Consider the following 21,824-nt stretch of genomic DNA (forward strand, 5'->3'; position numbering starts at 1 on the left):
TAAACCAGAGATACAAGATAATAAGAAATATCAAAAGAATCAATACATCTTTGTTTTAAAGTTAATCATCTTCTTTTCAGCACAGTGTCTATGCCTATACCCAAAATATACCAAAACTCTGAGGTGAACTAAACTGAAACTGAATAAAAACCAAACTAAAACTGTCTGGCCCACACTGCAAACTAACACATTACACTGAAAATGACATAGAAATGGAAAGAACCTTCTAAAAACGAAACCACAATATCAGCAGTGGGTATTTCTCACTAGGATTTGGGTTTGTCGTGTACTCTGACAGAGAGATCACAAAACATAAACATCCTTCTACTGTTACACGTGTATCATTTACTATATGTATTAAGTGTGAGGCAAGCGTAAGTCTTTGTCCCACTAAGAGATGGAGATACATTATTACTGGTCTTTTTGTGTTCCTCCTGTTGTGTTGTTATTCTTGCAGTCTCAACAACACATTACCTAAATGAGAGCGCGGCAGGTTCAAATCTGGGTAATGTTGCACAACTGGCGAATGTTTGCATGCATTTATTGGTATTGGCGTGTGACTTCGTGAGGAGGATACAGAATGAGTCAGAGGAAATGTGCGTGTAAATGTGCCAGTGTGCGTCTAGTCTTGTTCGTCCTGTTCATTGTTGATTCCTGTCAAAACAAAGCCACACAAAATCTGTGAAACAAAGAGTTTTGCCAACACTTGCCACCGGAGAAATTCTCTTTCAGTTTCTCTTCTTGACTTTCTCTTTTAATCATCGTCTCTCTTTTTAGTCATTTTCTGGCTCATTGCTTGGACTATAGTTTTCTAAAACTAGCAGTGGTCCAAAATGAGATAACCTGTTTATTTTTAATAGTTCTCTCTCTTCTCTCAACAGGAGTGCCAGCAGCTCTGTCTTTCTGAAGACATTTGTGGCATGAAACCAGGAAACCAGGTCGCATACATCCTTCATTCATCAACTCCTCCTCCTTCATCTCCCCCCACAACTCTCCGGTTAGGAACTCTCACTTCAGCTCCACCGCATTGATGAGGTAACGTCAAGCTCTACGCAGCGCAGCACCCACCTGCACAAACACCACCCCTCCCCCCCTTCCGTCCCCTCCTTCCGTCAACCTTACCATCGCAGCCATGGGGCAGAAGATCTCCGGGGGCATCAAATCGGTGGATGGTCGCGGGGAAAGCGGTGGCTCCCCGTCCTACCGACCTTCGGCTCAACGCCGGCAGCACCCAGAACTGAGGGGCCCTGATTTCGCCAAACCTCCCAGGTTGGATCTCCTACTGGACATGCCGTGTGCTGGACTGGAGACCCAGCTCCGTCACGCGTGGAACCCTGAGGATCGTTCGCTCAACATCTTCATAAAAGACGACGACAAACTGACATTTCACCGCCACCCGGTTGCTCAGAGCACGGACTGCATCCGGGGGCGGGTCGGATACACAAGGGGCCTCCACGTGTGGAGGATCCACTGGCCCTCCAGGCAGCGTGGCACACACGCCATCGTTGGGGTGGCAACCTCAGATGCTGCTTTACATTCTGTTGGCTACACGGCGCTGGTGGGGTCGGACTGTGAATCCTGGGGCTGGGATCTGGGACGCAACCGGCTCTACCACGACAGTAAGAACAGGTCCCACAGCTCGCTGCCCTCTTACCCCTGTTTCCTGGAGCCGGAGGAGTCGTTCACCCTGCCGGACTCTCTGCTAGTGATTCTGGACATGGACGAAGGGACGCTGAGCTTCATGGTGGACGGACAGTATCTAGGAGTTGCGTTTAGAGGACTGAAAGGCAAGAAGCTGTATCCCGTCGTCAGCGCTGTGTGGGGACACTGTGAGATAGCCATGAAGTACATCAACGGCTTGGATCGTAAGTATCATGCATTACACCAGCAACACATCATGAGCATGGTTGAGTACTGATGAAGAGTGGTCAATGCGGATATTTCATGATATCTGTCTGTACAATAGTCTTTGAACTCATGGTTAGGTGGCCGTCGGTAGTCTAATCATGACATGTCGCCACATGTCCCAGGTTGTGGTGAGACTTTCAGTTGTTATGTAACTCTGTAAAGTCAGAGATTGTACATTTGACGCACTCTCTTTGGCAGCAAACGGGGGTGAAAGTTAGACAGAAAATCCACATGTTCTGCAATAGTCCAGCAAGTGATCACACCGGTTTCCAGTTCAACAGCTCCTCTGTGGCTGTGGTCTGTTTAAAAAGAAAAAAATAGAAATCTTCTCGATGCCGTTGCTTCCTTTCAAGCCAGAAACTCATCTTGTATGAAAACATGTTATTCCTCATGGCTTTGGGTTCTTTGCAGAGTGCAGTATTAAAAGGCAGACAGGATTTTTTTCCGACTGAACATTAAAGCGTTGGTGATGGACGTTTGGCTGACCTCTGTTTTGAGTTAATTATAATTCTTGTTGGAGGTTCAGGAGCTGACCTCCTGGATGTGAAGTTTTCTCATTTTCTCTCGTCTCTGTTGACGCTTCTCTCAGACTCATTTCTCCAGATTTTACAGAACAGTTCTTGTGCTACGTACCTGAGGATGCATTAACAGATTATTTTCTCATATGTGGTCTTACAAACGGTACCTGCAGGTATCAACGCCATATTACTATCCTTGTTTTGGCTGTTTCAGTGATGGTCTTTTGGGTCACTCTACCATGGCTGGAAGGGGTAGTTCTGCACTAAATAATCCTGATTGTAGCAGCACTACATCTAGCTGTATCAAGAGGTTGTTGTGTCTGCGGAAACCAGCTGTGTTTTCCCGCGGTATGAGTTGAGGGATGTTGGGTTGAGGTATTTGAATATGGTATGTTTTGTTCCCAGGAGACGCTACATTGTGTTTGACTCCCGCTGTCTGTCTACATGTGTGTGTTATGAGAGAAGAGACAGGCTTTCTCTCCAGTCTAAGTCTAAACACCGGCTCTTTGAACAGCTTGTTTGAAAAGCTCTTAGAAACACATCATGAACACCTAGTACACACAGACCTGCCAGGAAGGGAAAGTGTGTGTTGTGAACACACGCTCATGATCTGACTCCGGGCGCCCTCCCCTTCCTGTGTTTGCAGAACCCCACGGGTCTTATTTGATATCACAACAGTGTGCGTTTTTTTTGTCCGTCACCCAGCAGAAAGCAGAGACGAAACCCATCTGTTACGCCTGATTTTTCTTTACCCAATCACCTCAAATTCCTCCTTGAAATTGTTCTCAGAAGTTCTTTGCTCTTAAGGGCCACCACGACATCAAGAGACTCTTTTTCTACACTCACGGGCCTCATCCTAGCTTTACATGTGATGGTTTTGGTCTTGAAACTAGAATATGAATCAGAATGAAACACAAAAGAGTTGGCTGAAATTCATATTCATATATATATACGTGTGTGATGTTTAGTAATCTCCTACACTCAGGCTTAGTTCAAAGTACATACTTTGGCTGTTGAAAGCAAGCTCCTCACCTCAGCCACTTCCCATTTATGGAGCCATCTGCTGGATTTCACGGCGAGTCTGTGTGATGGGCCATCTAGGAGAATATTGAGTGTGTTCAAAGCCCTCGCTCCTACAAGCACATACTTCATGCCGTGAAATGAGGTTTGACTGTTGAAAATGTGCACAGCTTAATGCATGGAAGAGAGTGAAGGTTGAAAGGCTCATCCTGATAGGTGTATCTTTAGGAATATGAAAAGAGGGAGTAGGCGTGGAAAAGGAGGCAAGTAGGGATGTGTATGCATGAGAAACAGACAGACACTGAGGCAGCAGGAAATTTAAAAATATACTTTTGTGATCAGAGAAAAGGTCCAGTCTCACCAGAAAGTGGCACATTGAAATTATACATTATAATTATATGTGACACTATAATAGTCTGAAACCGTAAGCCCATTTTAAGCCCAAAAACAACATGCATTGTTCCAAATATACACACTCTCCCTGTAACAAAGGGAAGCACATGGCTAATTATTATGCAGATTGACATTATCAAACTTTTCTGTTTCTTTGCACATCGGCGGAGTTAGACTTCAAGGATTTCTGCCAGCAAAGGTCTATTTGAACCCAGACTATGGAGATAAATGGGAGTGTTGCTGCCAAAACCTAAGGAGCTTTCTGGAAGAAAGCCTGAGGACTATCTTCTACAATGTGAAACAAATATTTTGACACATTTTTGGCGTAACGGACTGTCGGACAAATGGGCTGTTGGTCCAATGGGACATTTTTCGGACTATTGGGGTTCCGAAACAATGGGGCGTCAGAACAATAGGCAGTCCCGAGGTGAGCAAAATGCTAGCACTCTAGGAAGCTACAGTAGCTCACAAAAGCTCACGAGCTTCTTTCGTGGTATTGAACATCATTTTCATTCATTAAAAGAATTATATTGAAGAGGGAAGAATCCTGTTAACTCTACGTTAGGAAGTCTGTCGCTAGCAGGTCGATAAGTCCGGGAACAATTTCTACTCAGACAGAAAACTGTTGAATAAAAGTGCATGGCGACACAGTTAGTTAAGCGATAGATTCCTCTGTTTTGGATTCTCCAGCTCTCGGTTCTGCTAAAAGGTCCGCACTGTCGTAATGGTTTGCTGTTGGTCGACAGTGAAAACTCACCAAACAAATGTTTTTGCTTGAATTAACTTCACTCCCATGAGCGAATCCACTGATCACAAAACGCAATGATTTTGTCACAATATAGAAAGCAGTTTAAAAGGGTACTTTGTCATGCGACTATGTATTCCAAAACTCTTAAACAAAATAAATGAAATCTTATGTGTGTGTGTGTGTGCGTGTGCGTGCAGACAGGCGAGACAAAGGCTTACTTGAGGCCTCAAGTAGGGGAAATCCACTTGGACCACCAAACCTGAAACAATGCTTTTGGTTCCTCATGCCATTCACACACAACCACATCCAAAGCTGAGGGGTCTTGTTTGAGTTATTAGTGCTCCAGTCTTTGCTCTGAATCTAAATAGACCGTGACGAGAATGATATCTCCAGATTCAGAGGTGAAGTAAGTAGCCTCGGGGTGCTCTCTTTGTTGCCGAGTCGGCAAACAGATTATGATTACTGTCTGTGCGGCGGTTTCATTCATCACCACTTTTGAATTGAATTGCCTTGTATGCCCCGCAGATGACTCGGACAGCGAGGATGAAGTCATAATTGCCGTCTGCCTGTGAGCGTAGGAGAGTGTTTGAGTTGCATTGCAGCAGTATGTGGTCAGCTAACAGACATTGTGTCACGTAGCTGTGTCTGTTGCTGCTTTCTTCCCCGGTAATTGCTCAGCGTATCATCACTTGTGAAATGTGGGAGTTTAAACTTAAATGAGTGTGTCGTATAAATCTGTCCTGCGTGTTTATGAGTGTATATGGTCATGAAAAATCTCCTCGGTAGTTCGGTAATGACTTAATCTAACGGCCCTTCCCGTGAGAAGCATCTATTGGATTGTTTGTAAATTATTGTTGTGAGGGGGGAAACAACATGACTGCAGGGTATTAAAAAGAGATTTATAGACGCGGCGTCTCCTCGCCACAAACTGTTTGTTTTTCTCATCACTCCGGCTCAGGCACCGCTGCACCACCAGCAGTTGATCATCACTTTGCTCCACCTCAGATTATTGCTCCCATTCCTGCAGTAACATGACACACACCGGTGAGACCTATACAACCAGCAGCACTCCAGGTTTATGGTAGTTTCGGGAAGATCACACAAAGCAATCAGGGTCAGGGAAGTATGTGCACTAATGCAAATAAATGCTGAGCGAGGTTCAAACTGCATTATCCTGTAAATGTGATGTAAATTATTCATCCTTCGAGCGCTCCGACTGGAGAATTTCTCCTCTTCCTCTTCCATCGAGAGCTGAACAGATCCCTGTTTGCCAGATGGCGTATATTTCACTTAATTGTTGATAAATTACATAAAAATGTGTAATTTTGCTACCTTGAAGCGCATTCTCATAAGCTTCTGTCTACTTTGTCTGTGCATATCTCTCTCTCCGACACACACACACACACACACACACACACACACACACACACACACACACACACACACACACACACACACACACACACACACACACACACACACACACACACACACACACACAGCTCTGTATTCTCTCTCGTCCTGTGTCTATAATTGTACCAATTAGCAGCGCTTTGATTCACTACTATGGGAGCTGTCTTAGCTTTGGGTCCCGATATGTGGCACTTTCTCTCTTTCTCCTCCTCTCTTCTCTTCGTACTCAAGCATAAATCACAACAACATTTCAATGCGAAATCTGGCAGTTTAATCTTGCCATCTGTATCAGTTAATACACAGACCACCCAGAATAAAATGTTTCTAAACCGTTAAAGGCCACTGTTGGGCAAATATGACTGTTATCAAGTGAAGATCTTGTAAATCCAATTTGGGGGATTGGTTTTAATTCCAGTTAAAGGATTACATTTATTTCCTGGTAGTGAAGCTAATGTCAGGGCATTTTTCTCCAGTTGCTGAATATGTGACATTAAAGGTTTGTTATCCAACAGCTGTGATATGATTTACCAGCTCAAAGCGGTTTCATCCTCGGGACAGTTTAGCTGACCAGATGACGGGGCCACTCATTACTGTCTCAGAGGCAGTACAGGAAGCAAAGAGAGGTGAAAACGGTGAGGAACAGGGAAGGTGGGTTGAAAAGAGGGATAGAAGAGTAAAAAAGAAGGTGACGGAATGGAAGAAAAACAGACAGAGAGCTACAGGGAGAATAAGTTGAAACCAGGATAAGATCCTCAAAGTATAAAGGACCATACTGAAGTTTTATCAAGAGAAGGATGGAGCCAGAATACAAAGGCAGTGAGATGGAGGGTGTGAACATTTAACGACAAACAAACTAGAGAGCCAGCAGAGCTGTGCAGTGGAGTCAGACGTTGTGAGGTATCTCAGCTGATCAGCCTCTTCTGGATAGAAACTTGTCACATTTTTGAGTTTCAAAACTGTGTTGCAACACACCCGTATCTCTGCACCATCCCGTGTCTATTTTTGCTGCACTGTGTGAAAAATGTCAAACACACACCATACAGTCGCAGGACTTCCAACTCGACAGAAATGTGACATTTGCACCATGCAGACACAAATACTAACGCTGGGTTTTTGTTGGCAGGGATTAATTCATACTTCAGAGTTAAAATCACTATTGCATGCTTATTCAGGCGTCACATTCCAGCAGATCTGTCAACGAGAAGTGACCCACTTTTTTTTTTTTTTTCCCCCTGTAAGCTGGCCTGGCCTCTCCTCCCTCTTCTCTACTATTTAGTCTGCACCACATGAGCTTAACACACTCCAGGTCAGACTTAAACCAGCTGCTGCCGCCACTGCTGCTGCATGCAGACACCCATTCACCCAAACACTGAGAACACTGAGATCCATTCATGACCAGCTAGTTTACATGAAGGCCGTAGCACCCTGTGGTACCACGCTTTAGTTACATTCAGTAGAGAGAGTTGGCCTTTACAGTTATGGTTCATTTTGTCTTTCCCCTGTAGATCACATACTATTAAACCAGAACAGATAAGTTCTGGTAACATGCTGTCATTTACCATGACCTGTTAAAGGTGTTAGGCTATTCTCTATTAGTTATTGTTTTTTCCTCGGCATACTTTCTTCGTCGTTTAGACTCGTCAGTATAAAGGCTTAAGTTATTAATAGTTTGGGTAGCTGATGGCAAAACAAAAATCTCATCTGAAATGAGATTTTCCTTGGATTGTTTTTCTTTTCCGACGCAATATATTCAGTTAATGTGTTGCTTCTCTGAAATCACAAGAAATCATTTTCTCAGTTGCTCCTCGTGATATCAAGCCGAGATATTCTTGGTTTTATCTGCTGCGGTTTTGAGATATTCATCTCTCTGCCGACACTGCAACACAATGAAGGTGAAGTTTAATTTGTGCTGCTCAATAAAAAAGGAGAACTCAACAGAAAACTGTCTTTCCAGAGACGAGTTACTTCTAACTGAAGAAATAGCTCCGAATATACGTACTTGCCCCAGGGAGGCCTGTAGATAATCCTGTGAAGCTTTATAAAAGTATTCAGTTTGTGAAATTCTAATCACAAAATTGTCGCTCCACGTTTAGACGCAACTTACTTATTAAGTAGGAACATTTTTTTGATTTTGGTGAACTGATCCTATAATACCAGTCTGTCTCACTCTGTTCACATCACAGGTGCATTCATGTGTTTGAATTATGAATCTTCCTGTTGGGCAGAGTGACTCAGCTTCTTACTGGCAGCCTGGTTGTTAGCAAGCTAGCGCTCACACAAACTGCTGGCTGCGTGATATGTGGGTCACTAGGTTAGTTCTTTATCTTAACTTAGCTGCTACCTGCAGGCATAAGGGTTTGGACTCGATTTCTCTCCCTTTTGCTTTTCTTTTTCCTGTCACATGTGCATGCCCGTCTCTCTCCGGCTGCTTTCTTTTCTCTTTCTTGTTCGTTCCCCCTGAAGTGTTGGCTCCTGCACATTTAGAAAAGCCATAAGCAGCTCTCACTGGAGCCCACGCGTTGTACAGACACACAAAAGTATATGCAGTGTGTTTTTCCTACTCAAGCATCATTTTGAGTGGATCCGACACAAACGTTTAATTCAGTTTTTTTTTTTTTTTTAAGTTCAGGCTGGATTAATGATTTTAAATGCAAACTCAAGAAAATGTTTCCCCTAAAATTGTGAGAGCAGTTTGTGTCTGCACATGCACTATAAACTACAAACAACACATCAATGGCTGATTGTGTAAAACTTTATAGTGACTAATCATCAGTGCCTACACAGTTACTGAATAGCTTCTGAAAAATGTCTGAGGGGAAGCGATCTATGTTCTCTGCAAATTGAATGTCCTTGTGGGATGGATTCATCTGTCTTTGCAACTCTGTGACGACCCGGTCTCACTCCCAATCCATCAGATACCAAAGCTTGGTCAGTGCCCCCTCTGCGTCTCAAACCCACACACCACGCTTTCAGCTAACTCAATTATAAAGCCACTCACATCATTATTAGCCACACCGGGTGGATGGGACAAGTAAACACAGGACTTTCGCCCAGAAGACCGCTGTTCCTGTCCCACGTGAAACTAAAAGTAAACGTTCCTGTCCCACGTGAAACTAAAAGTAAATGTTGACATTTTGTCACTTGAGTCGCTAGTCACGTGACTTGTTTGTCATGGGAGTCGTTAGTCAGTCAAGTTAACATTAACCAAGCTTTTTTCTTAAACCTAACCAAATGGTTTTGTGGCCTTAACATAACTTCCTGTGAAAACTTTATTTTTGAAAATACACTCTGCATGTACACAAGTGGAAACTGACACACCGTCCCTGAGGCGTCCAAAACGTAGTTTGAAGCAAAAGGTCACTGACAAAGTGTTGGTATTTGACGGGTTGGGAGTGAGAATGTGTCGTCTGTGACCATGCTCTTCTTGACATAATCGAACAAAATGTCTATGATTGGCTGTTCTGGAACTGCACCACAGGATTAATGTGACACAGAAAAGGCTCAGATGTATGTTTTGAAAGTGCCTCGTGTTTCCTTCTGCATCCTCTGCTTTGAGATCTAAACAGCCTCAGCTCTGGGGAACAGTGGTGTCATGTCAGCCTGCTAGTAATCAAATATTTAACAGCAGCGATGAATAGAGGAAAGGGGGAAAAGAACTGGAAAAGCAATACAAGAATAGGGTTGGGAAAACTGGCGACACACAAGAGAAGACAAACAGAGAAATGTGTATTTGATAGTGATTTCTGTATGCTGTCTAGTGTTCAGGAAAGATGCAGCCTACTGACAACAAGAACGTATGAGTAAAGAAAGAGTGAAAGTGAGTGTATGGGGGGAAAGGCCAAAATAAAGAGAATGTGGAAAGATAAAAAAACCACGATATACAAACAATGAGACAGAGCAGCAGTGAGATGTGCGACTTATCACAGATCAAAGTGTGGCAGCTAGAATGAAGAGTGACAGACAGGATAGTAAAAGACAAAGAAAGAAAGGAGAGACCTTAGAGACGAGAAGAGAACAGAGTGAGCGAGGGGCAAATGAAGTCATGTCAAGTGACTGGTGTCAGTTCTGAGGCGATCACGATGAAGTGATAAGCGATGAAGGAGGAGGGCTGCTCATGGGGCACTGAGACAGTAGAGAAACAGGCCCCTAATGAAAGGCTAGAGGGCAACGCTTTGAAGGATTAGTGAGGGTTTCAACACTGATGGTGGTTATGATCCTGAACTTTAGACGGATTAAGCCAAGTTCTATGCGGAGTATCCTTTTTAACTCCAACTGCTGCACAGATCATTTGAATACTTGTTAAACCAGATTAAATTAAATTGTATATCAAGCCGTTTCTGATGATCCTTGATTTAGTCGAGTCTAGAGTTGCTCCAGTCCTCCATAAATGTGCTGTTGATCCTCAATGATTTTGGTGGCTGTTTTATTTCTGTTTTCACAACTTTTTCTACTTTGATTGTTTAATCTGCCTCTCCTCATTGATTCCACCACACAAATGGGCTTTTATTGATCCATACCAGCTTTTACGAGCACCCCGAGGCCAGAGGCATAAGTACCTGCTCTAGGTAATGAGCAGCCCGAACACAGGTGCTTGAGATCAATCTGGTTTAACACAAGTAATGAATAACATTTTGAAAAACTGTTTCAGGGAGCCAAGTTTTGAAACCTGAACAAACTGCTCTAGATGAACCCCCCTGCACAGGGAAACCACTGGCTTTATTATGATGGTGATTCACAGATACGGCTGTCTCTATAGCAACCCCACTGCCAACACCTTCACCTGAGAGGACCTCGAAGGTATTAAAAGCTGGACGCTGAAAGCTTTGGTACAACACAAAGATAATAGATTTAGAAACTGTGTTTTGTTCTCCGTGCTTCACTAATGAACAGGGCAGCCTATATTCCAATATGAATTTTGGAATAATAGCAGGTTAGCGTATTGACTGGTCACCGTTGCACCGTTGTTTTTATGAATTGATTAAATAAGCAGAATAACAGGTTTGCGTGCGTGTGACCCTCAGAACAGTTGTGACCTGTTCCAGCAGCTCACTGTGAGATACAGTGTGTGAAATATTTTAACTTGAAACATTATTATATTCCTTTGCAACAGCTGTGCTCATTAGATGGACCTTGTGTGGTTGTGTGTGTAGCGCGTGTGTTTGTTTCTCCATGCAAACATGCTATAACTCTCCAAGGAGGCCGTTTGCAACACCAGATCTACTGTTTGCTTTCTGCCCGTCTGCTGCCGGATAACAACTAGATAGTGGCAGGCATGCTAGCTTAGTTACCAACTGTCAAGTGAATATTTTTAAATTTGAGATTGTTGGATAAAAAAATGAAACTTCCGAAACACAACCACAGGGAAAAATGCATCATTTTAAGTTGGCATTACCATTTATTTATATTAATTTTAGCCTGTTTATCCTGACATGTTAATATTCACATTAATGTTCTTGTATAAAACGGGAGCCAAGAAGACTGAAAGGGAGGGATGGAGATGGAGGAGTATAGACAGAAGGATGGTTAGGCAGTGACTGATCAACAAGAGGAGGGAATTATGTGAAGGGTCCGCGGGGAAGGATGAAGGAAAAGGAGTAAAAGGCAGAGAAAAAGCATGAAATCCTTAATGCTGCTGCTCCCTGGGAGCCGCATACCTCCGGGAGCCAACCAGTTAACATGTCCCTACTGTACCAGCAGTGAAGTGTGTTAAAAGCCCTGTGATTAGTGCTATTAGTTTAGTGTAAAACAGAAATGGCTCGGCACGTTGATAGAAGACGAGAGACTGACTGAATTACTTGCAGAAAGAAAACCAGAGTGATTTCACACCTGATTATCTCCCCATTCAGTTCCTGTTCTCTGTCAAGACCGACACATTTACCCTCATCTGTTTGTTTGTGTGTGAGAGAGAATCTATCTATCACTGATGCACCTCAGCTCCATTTGCCAGAGATTCAAAGAAATTCATGGGAGCAAGGAAAGCTGAGGAGCTGAAATCAGTTTTGAAGGCTCAGCAGTTGCTCTTCTACAAACCCATAAATCCCACGTTTAACGCTGCCACAGACTAGACTATGATTGGGAGCCACGCTCTTCCCAGACACAAGTGCCTTCTTCGGATGATAGAAGGAACAGACTATTACCTATTTGATATGCATTAAAAAAAAAAACATGGTGGCATATAATGTTTGTCATTTGTGTTTGGTCCCACTGTTTTCATTTATCAATTCCACTACCAACACACACACGCACACACACACACCTACACACACACACACACACACACACACACACACACACACACACACACACACACACACACACACACACACGTCCAGTAGTATTATTAACGGGGCAATCCAATCACTCTCTGTCCCTGTAATGACTGAGAGCAGTAATGAGTGAGAGCAGGATAGTCATCCCCAATCTTTGTCTCCTTCACTCTTTGTTCAGGAAGCTGCAGGATTGGCCTCTAATCAACACTTCAATTTGGCCTACTGACATGACCAATTTACTGATGGACTGAATTCCTTTGTGGACTCAGAAATTATTCGAAAGGTTCCTCTGTTCGTGGCTCTGCTGTATTGTGTGACTCTGTGGGCACCGAGCGCTTGTAGTCAGTCAACAACACCGTCTTTCTCTTTGAGTTGACGGTTCGCCGACTGTTGTCTCTCTTGCGACACATAAAGGGGAACTATAGTCCGCCTATGAACTCGCTCTGAATTGTATCCATCTGTTCATGCTGTTTCCATGACGGCACTTATTTAATGTTTCCTGTTTGCACATCTTGTGAGAATGATGTCATGACTTCAGACGTGTGAACAGGTTTGGCCTTAGCGCTCAGGAGTCATGTCCTGTGCAACAGGGAGCAGAGGCATGATGTCATGGCTTTTTGATTATGTCCTAAATTTAACATTTTTTTTTTTTAAATCATGGAAAGTTGACCGAGCATTTTGGCTCTTTTCCTCGTAAACCGCTGTTTCCCACCTTCACACATGGGTAGTCCTCTGCTGTTTGCCTGAGCAGCTGTCCTGGTAGAGTGCCTTGCTCAAAGGCATCTCAACACAACTGTTGTTACACAGTAAGTGTGTTCACAAGAAAAAACAGGTTAGTCAGCAAAAACATGTTTTGCAGGTAAACGGAGGACGCATTTACATGCGATGTAACCGGGTGACTGTAAATGCACGTATACATGCGGCAGCAGTTCAGTAATCACATTTGTCCCCGACCTTGTTTCGAAAGCATTGCATACTTATTTTCACAGCTGTGGTGATGCTCTCCTTTCATTCTACCGCTTTGTTGAAACAGCAAGTTTTTGTGTGACGTGCGCATTTGTGAAAAGCTGATTAGACACCTGGTTGCATATATACATGGCCAAGAAACCGGGCTTGAGAAATGAGGTTTCTAGCTGTGGAAACCTGGTTACTTTATGTGCATGCAAACACACTTGACAGCGCTGTAAGTACTGCTACACCAGCACACAACATTACTCAGGCTGATGTTTTGTACTCCCATAACGTAAGTAAAGTACTTGAGTGCAGTTTAGGTTTATTTGACCAGTGGAGCATCGCAGACACCTGCTGTCATAGCCGGGTTGTAAATCCGATGTGCATTGTTCACTTCAATATTTAGCTTATAGTATTCAAGTACATCAAAACATATAATTAAAAGCAAACCGTCTACAACTCTGGAGTGCAGCTGGTTAACATTTTGTACCGGCATTGTTTTTTTTTTTGTGTGTGTTTGAAAGCTGGTTGAACGTGCATAGTGTGCACACAGGACTACTCTTTGCTAATGTCTACAATTAGTGTTTGTATTGTTGTGAATGTTCTTGCAGTGGCTTTGCATGTCGTAACCTTGGAGACCAACAACCCAAAGTGGCTGTGCAGGGCTGAACCTCTGTCACAATGTGTACCTTTTTGTATTTGCAGTTCTTTCACAATGTGTGGATCAGTAATTGTATTTCTGGGGCAAAACTTTGTCCTCAAGCCACAAATACAAAATGATTCATCTTAGTCTTGTTCTGAAACGTGACACAAAGGATAAATACGAAGGTCACAGTGAGCTCGATGCAGACTTGAGCTGATTTTTGTACAATTTTAAGATTTTTACAAGAAGCTTTCAAAGTTATCTACTTACTTATCAGAGACACCTGTGGTGGTAAATTCATTCTGTGATATGAATTTCTAAAGATGTTGAGAGAGAGTTTAATAGCAAAGGGCATATTTTCTTTACCTTGACTGATCTGTTGGTCACTGGTCAGAGAAAAGTGACTGATTTGACAGCAGGACACCTTTTGAGCTGTAGGACTGTATGTTTTCTGAAATATATCTGTGAATGATTAGAGCTTTATACCAGTCATGCATCACAGCAAATGCTCCACAGAATCCATAAAATGCTTTCATCCTCTTCTTATATTTGACTATAAAAGTCAACACTGGATTTGTCCAATCATGTGTTTTTGTGATTTTGAAGCTGTGACTCTTTATATTGGCAAAGTGAGTTGGGCTGAAGGTAATATAAGTATTGTGAATCATTTCTTTGAAGATATGGTTTTATCATCATGCGCCAATCTTTTTAGTCGTCTCCACCTTTTTGTTGTTGTTGTTATGATCTAAAATCCAACTGTGCCTGCCTTTCCGATGCTATATTCTTCTGAAAGCAGAATCTTCATGGTCATGGATCTCTTAAGAATCCCCCCCCCCCCACCTCTCCTTCAACTGTATGTCCTCTGTTTTATCTGTCTCGCAGTCTAGCTAGTCATCACTAAATCTTCGTCTCTGTAATTCATATTGCCCCTTTGTCCTCTCAGCCTCTGCTGGGAGCTACTGTAGCTCGCTCTTTTGGCCGGTGCTGCAGCGGTCCAGCCCAACCTGCCCCGCTGAAGTTACTAAAGACAAAAGAAATGTTGAGACCGTCAGAGATTTGTAATCCTGGTTTAGTCTTCATTCCAGTGTAGTTAAATCATGGTTGTTGGTTTTATAGATTTTACTAGTCTATACTACTTCCTTTTGAATTGTATGATTAGTTGTTATCGAGTCTAAAACTCGTCTGATTCCTGTGTTCTTGTTGTTATTTTGACTTTTCCTGATCTTGATTGTGACAACATGTTATCAATCTTCTTAAATCTGGTGCGTTTGTGAGATTGATGACTGTTATGTTGCGCGAGAATTCATTATAGAGCGTGCCAGAATATAAAAAGTAGAGGACGTTGCCTTGCTGTGAATCATTATAGACAGAGAAGCTGCATTGCAGGTTGCTTTGCCTCAATGGTTTTAAGTGCTAGTGTACGAGTAGTTAACAAGCCTAAAGTTAGAGAGGGTGTGTGAGCAAATTCAGGCATCTCACAAAAAATCTTTAATGTGTTATATCCCTTTTTAGCCACACAGAGAAATGACAACAATATCTGCTTAAGTTCTCAAAAACACTCTGCAGTGGTGCTTTTCTTTCACATAATTAACTCCTCTGTCGAAAACAGGAGGCTCGTAGAAATGCTCGTACAATTGATTCCCACAGACGGGGGGGATAGGAAGAGAGCATCCTGTGTGCACCAGACTAGAACATGCTGACGTGAGTTTCCCCCAAAAACCTTTTAAATGTTTAATTTGCATGTTAAATTATCCAGCCAGACCAATCAATAAAAAAGCAATTAGACACATTAAATATCTAAGAAAAAGAATAAGGAGTAATGAAGACAGATTTTGAGTTTTTTTTTTTTTTAAGAGTGCATTTTTCCAATTTTGATGAATCTTTGCATTAAGCTACGTGAATCATGTTCTGGAGCTGCTACTGTTCTGCACGCACACTAAAGAAATCAATGTCATTTTCCAACACAAAGAAACGATTCCTTTCTGCTGTTTAAGTAAGATAAGATAAATTAATATTTTACCTGTAGCTGTTTCACATAAACTTGAGAGAACAGTTCAATCTTTATATGTAGCTTTCCCTTCTTAAAGTTTATGTTGGTGGGTCACTGGGTCATGTTATGCAACATTTTGTGTCCCAATAACGGTGGTGAGTGTCCCGTGAAATGCTCGGAAACAGCCTTTATCATATGAAACCGTTTGATTATTTAGTGTCAAATTATTAACAATTTAAATCAATAACGTTACAGATAATAAAACAAATACAATTTATTGACACCTTTCCCTAAAGATGGGCTGAAAAAAAGTGCTCAGTTAGTGAACAATTATTCCACACTGTTATTTTCCACACCTTGTTTGTTTACTATGCTTGTGGCTCTAAAACACTTCATGGCTGTAGGTAGATTGAAAAGTTGCTTCTTCAAACCTTTGGGCAGCAACTGGTATGAAAAGGAGGACCAATCATTGCCAAGAACTGATGTTGCGCAATCCGAAACTACTGTGGCTCAGGAGTCTATTCTTCAAGCAACATCCAACGACGCTAGCTTAATGTAAGAGAATTACACACCGGATGTATTATTCCACAGCGAAATAACACTTTTAATATTGCAGTTAAAGAAGTAAAAGTAGCAACTAAATCCACCTTGAGCTGCTTATGGAAAATTGTGGATATTAAACAGACATGCAGCAACTCGGGGATGGATGGATGTTGCTAGGTTACAGAAAGAGGGGAAAAGTGACACCAGAATGGGTCACGCTTTATTGGATTGTGTTCAGACCACTGGCTCCTTCATCTTGTGCTTTCAAAGGGAAAGACGTGCTGATGTGCATCCTGTTGCTGCTCTGAGCACATTTCTTACACTCTGCGCTGAAAGTTGAAGTATCTCAGCTTTAAGCTAACATAGAAGCAGCGGTAGCCATGACGGGTGTTTCCCACAAACACCTGATGCTTTGCCAGACAGATCGAAGGTGCTGCTGGATCCAAAAGCCAAAGTTGTTTTTACCTCTTGCGTGTCGTGATTTTCTTGGCGAGCACTCTGTTATTATAAGCTAACTCTTTGATGGGGAAAGCCATTACAATGTAAGATGGGTGTTTCCTCTTTTTAAAATGTTTTCTTTTACTTTCTCACGTTACCCAAGTGTCCCTTATTTCACAGAGAAGAGAACTCCTGACCAACCGCGAGCTTTGATATTACATGAGACAGATTTCTGATTTACATTTCATTCAACTGGCCCACATAGGCCTAGATGACTGCTTTGAATATTGGGGAACACACAACAGCCCAGTGTGTGTGTCGTCTTGTAATGAAGCCCAATAACAAATATTTTATATCAAATTCCAGTTAATTTTGTCAGAGGCATCAATACAAAGACCTAGAGGGAGGAGATTAAATGGAATTGTACTTGTATAGCGTCTTTCTAGTCTTCCGACCACTCAAAAGTTCTTCAACAGAGCAATTTGGGGTTAAGTGTCTCGCCCGAGGACACATCGACATGGACTGGAGGAGCCAGGGATCGAATCGCCGATCTTCTGATTGGCCGAACCAGAGATATTGTCTTTTTTTACTCCATGCGTTCTTCTTTTTGTCAAAACCTGGCGCCTACGTTACCCACAATGCAACTCGGCAGCTTACATTTTAGATTTCCTGCAGCTCCCTCTGGAGCCACAAAATGCTTTATAAAACTTTTTTTTACATTTAGAGTAATGCCCCCTAAGAACTGTAAATAGACTTTGATGTGTAATAGAGTTCCCTTTTAATGCTCAAAAACTCAGTTGACTAAGGATATTTGTTTTTATGGCCTTTAACATAAAATATTGAATGTGATATTATGATCCAGTTCCACAGCAACCTCTAAATATTTTTGAACTACGTTTTGGCATCAAACTCATACATATGCCCTGCAGAGATGTGCAGGCTTTGATCCCAACCGAACACAATTACAAATACATTCACCGATGGCTTACACAGTGTAACCACGAGGAACTGACTGCTGAAAGCATCTGGTGTTGTGTTTGGTTGCAGTGAAACCCCGTAAACATACTGTATCTTTCAGTGGCTCATAAGTGCTGACGCACAGAAGACGTCTCAAACCAAATTAGTGTCACAGCGGCTTTCCATGTCTAATTAAAGGAAGCTGTTGTCTGCACGCTTTCTTCACTCTGATGCTCTGCCGTGTCCCTAAAATCTATACAGGGTTGAAAATCTTTTTATTGCTCCAAATAATGCATTGACAACAAGCTCTGGGCTTTTTGGGCATATTGGTTTATAATTACTGCACAGTTTGAATGAAGTGAACCGATTCCAGTGTGAGGGACAGAGATATTTGTTCTATCTGATGTTGTGTATTCAGGGCTTTTCTGGCCCTGCCTAATGTCCCGGGCCGAGGCTGACCTCGTTGGTTGCAACACGGCTGACCTTGCTCAGGATCATGACTGTGAGCCAGAGATGAGGATTAACTGGCTGTGTCAGCCAGGGAGAGACAGCAATCCCTGAAGCCAATTGACAATTTGTTCAGATGTAATGAAATGGATGGAAGACCACACGTCCCTCACCTCTGCCATAAAAGCCTGCATGCAGTGACAGTGATTGCCTCATTTTAGCAAATTGAAAAGGCAAAAAAATATTAAATAATAATGACAACCTCAGCCTTTCTTTTTTTTTTATAATTTTGCTGTCCAACTTTTTAATGGATCATTTATATCAAAATATATTTTAATAATACTAGTTTACCAGAATGTTGCATATTCTCATGTTTCATAAGCATTCCCAGTGTTTTGGGAATGTGTACTGGTGGGATCCCACAACGTCTCACATTCCTGATCATTTCAGACACAAAACCAATTCAAGTAAACCTGCTATTAAAGGCTTTACAATTACAAACCTGCAAGGGAACTGAACATTTTTCCAATAATAGATTCACCCAGTACTGGAAGTTATTACATCCTGAATTTCTTGTATCACAGCCTTCTTCTGAATTCTTTATTAAATGTTTGCCCTGTAAAATCCTATTCTTTGAAATGCCCGACAAACGGTTAACTTATTATTTTACTAAAACGACGTGAACATTGCATCAATAAATTACAGCACCCTCATTGTCATTTATCATGCTGATGTATAATTCATCATTAGATGGTGCTTAATACAAGTTTTAAACAAGTTTATACATGTGAAATGTGTATCAGTCCTTTTTCTAAATTAAAGGAATAGTTTTTGGAACTACGCTTATTCGCTTTCTTGCCGAGAGTAGATGAGAATCAGTCAGAGCTCGTATCCCACCGGTCTTCCTCACTACTCAGTCTCTTAATCTTCGCTCTCTCCTCTTCATCTTCCCCTCTATTTACCTTACTCTCCGCACATTCCTCCTTGTTCTCTCGCTCTTCCCTCGGTCTATCTCCCTGCTCTTCTTCTTCCGTCTCTAACCTCTGCTCCTGCTGTGGCTTCATGTTTATCTTCGTCTTTGCCGTCTTTTGTTTTCTCCTCACGCTACCCACATCTGTCTCTGCCTCCAGTCAAGCTCTCAGCTTCTGCTCCTTCAGGCTGAATTCCCCTTCCAGCCTTCCCCTACATGTGAAGGGAAAAGTGCCACCCACGGTTCTCCTGCAACACGTCCTCCACTTTACACAGCTGCTCTCTCACTTGCTCCTGCTTTCCTTCCTTCCTTCTATCTGCCTCACCTCCTCTGCTCTTCCTTCCTGGGCCCTTTGTTGTTTTTTACTTCCAAGTCCCTTCCTGTTTCTTACCACCTCCAGTCACCACCTGCTTCGTTCTCTCTTGCTTGCCAAAGGCAGCTGCCTTGTTATCAAACATGTGGTATTGATAGCAACACTTCTCCATCAGCCAAATGCAGAGCAGGGCCTCCCGATTGGATTTGCTCCTCCACACTGCGCCCTCTTCCCCTCAGACAGTCTCCAAGTGTGAACAACACCATCGTGTGACTCCAGACTGCAGAGGTGAAGATCTCCATCCTCTTCTCCACCGCCCTCCTCTCGGGCTCAGAGAAGTCCTATCGGAACAACATGAGATCCTCCATGTCCACAGACAGAAAATGCTCTCTGCAGTTCAATTTTCTTCTCTCGGGGCACACACTCCTCAGATGAACCCCAACCTTGTGCGTCCACCATGGTCACGTGAGGTACAGCGGTGACCCCCCCCCCCCCCCACTTCCTCTGATTTTAAAGACCTGCCTCCAGCCCAGCAGGATGTTACTAGTGGAGATCTTACCTGTAGACCAACCAGCTAAATATTAAGCTCACGTGAGGCCGGTGGAATGAGAGAGAAGAAGCTTCTTTGCTGCAGCTGACAGCTTGAACTTTCTTTTATTTCAAAGATTTGTGAACATGGCACATTAATGTTGTCTAGTATGTTTGTTGTACCGTAGATTGATCAATTACTGAAGTCATGAAAGGCAGAGAAAGGAGAAGAAAGAGAGTGAATCCATCCATCTCATTATCCCTAATCTGTAATCTTAAAGCTTATTTTTTTATTCCTCTTCCTTTTTTTACCCAGTGCTTTTGTTCACTGCAGGTTTTATTGGCGTTACTTTGGTGAGAAAACATTTGTTCCTAACATATTCGAAGTGGTCTTTGATCTGGAGCTGACGGCAGAGCACTAAACGGCTCACTGTCCCTGATAGTTAGCATAGATCAAATACAACGTATGAATTCTGGGCATGTGTAACATGTGCTTGGCGAAATGTAATCCTACTTCTGCTTAGAATTACATACAATTTCATCCAGCATTTGAGAAAACCTTCAACAAATTAGTATTTTAGGTTTAAAAAATGAACATACCAACATCTCCTGGTGGCCTCCATTGTTCTGCTTGTGGGTGATCTCTAGAGGCTGCAGCTGTAATTTCCCTCCACAATAATGGCCTCACTTTCTTCTTCACTTACTATTAGATGGCCGACAACCGGAGATACACCGTCCTCTTATCAACACGTTCACTGAAGCGCCAGTTTTTATTACTCTGCATGAAACTATCAAAACTTCTATGAGTCCTGTCAAACGGTTCTACTCTCTCTTTAAGGAATGCTTCAACTCAATTGGACTGTTTTATAGTGAGATTGAAGATTTTCTTGTCAACGTCTGTCATTGTTTTGCGAGTGTTGCCAAATGTTGAGTGGCTTCTGATGAGCGACATTGAGCCCATTTTACGACAGACGGACTAAAGTCTTGAAGTTGTGGGAGGCCGTATTGACAGTTTGATGCATTACAGCAGAACAGAGTTACGTCAAAGAAATGAGAAATGTTTCCAGTACATCCTGATACTACAATAAATATGATATTTAGTGCTGAGTAGACAGTAAATTTAGGGCCAACAAGTTAATTATTTGATGTAATATGTGTGAAGAACGTGATCAACACTAATACCTACATGATGGAGTGATTCATGTGTTAATTACTCAACATGTATTCATTTGGGAACACCACAGATGCTTTGGGAGTAAAATGTTGCTGCCAGTGTATGTTATGCTCCTGAATGATGTATGCATCAATATGGCAGGCTGCAGAGCACCAATTCATCAAAACACAAAAACTTCAACCAAATTTGTGTATTCGTCAGTTTTATTATTACCACAGTAAAAGAATGAAGTGATGTAGCACAAACACATCCATCATCCGACTCTGAAATGTTATTGCCTCACAGGTTTGAACTCCTGGTTGTCCACAGAGGCTGCATGTTTACTTCCACCATCCTTGTTTAAATGTCTCGAGGCTCATCCACATGATTGTGTGAATTTGCTGGTGTTCCCTCTCTCTTGTCATTATCAGTGCGCTATAACGTTTGGTCCGTCTGACACCTTAATCTGAGCCTGTGCACCTCACAGATTATAGTTTACTGTGAGTGTTTGTTTGTGCATGCGCTACAGCATGTGCCATCTTTGGTCTTTCTGCAGTCTTCATCCTTAATTGTTGGATCCGGTGTTTTTTTGAAGCTCGGCCTATAGGGACAAAAAGTCAGG

General features: G+C 42.4%; 2 protein-coding genes across 2 annotated transcripts in view; one reads left to right on the top strand and one right to left on the bottom strand.

Moving 5' to 3' along the window:
- Window positions 1-1,132: 1,132 nt before the first annotated feature.
- LOC306706644 (SPRY domain-containing SOCS box protein 4-like) overlaps window positions 1,133-21,824 on the top strand; it is a gene marked incomplete at its 5' end in the record, with an annotated part of 32,507 nt that continues 11,815 nt past the window's right edge. Inside the window, one exon of the mRNA XM_079173793.1 lies at window positions 1,133-1,865. Coding sequence (XP_079029919.1) covers window positions 1,133-1,865 — 733 coding nt within the window. The remainder of the gene's footprint in view (window positions 1,866-21,824) is intronic.
- LOC306705978 (uncharacterized protein) lies at window positions 19,421-19,980 on the bottom strand (the record flags this gene model as incomplete). Its single annotated transcript, XM_079172890.1, is given in 4 exon segments — window positions 19,421-19,524; window positions 19,600-19,699; window positions 19,701-19,863; window positions 19,865-19,980. Coding segments are annotated over 4 exon segments (483 nt in total).

This window comes from Pholis gunnellus (genome assembly GCF_910591455.1).
Source record: "Pholis gunnellus genome assembly, chromosome: 14".
Taxonomy (NCBI): Eukaryota; Metazoa; Chordata; class Actinopteri; order Perciformes; family Pholidae; genus Pholis; species Pholis gunnellus.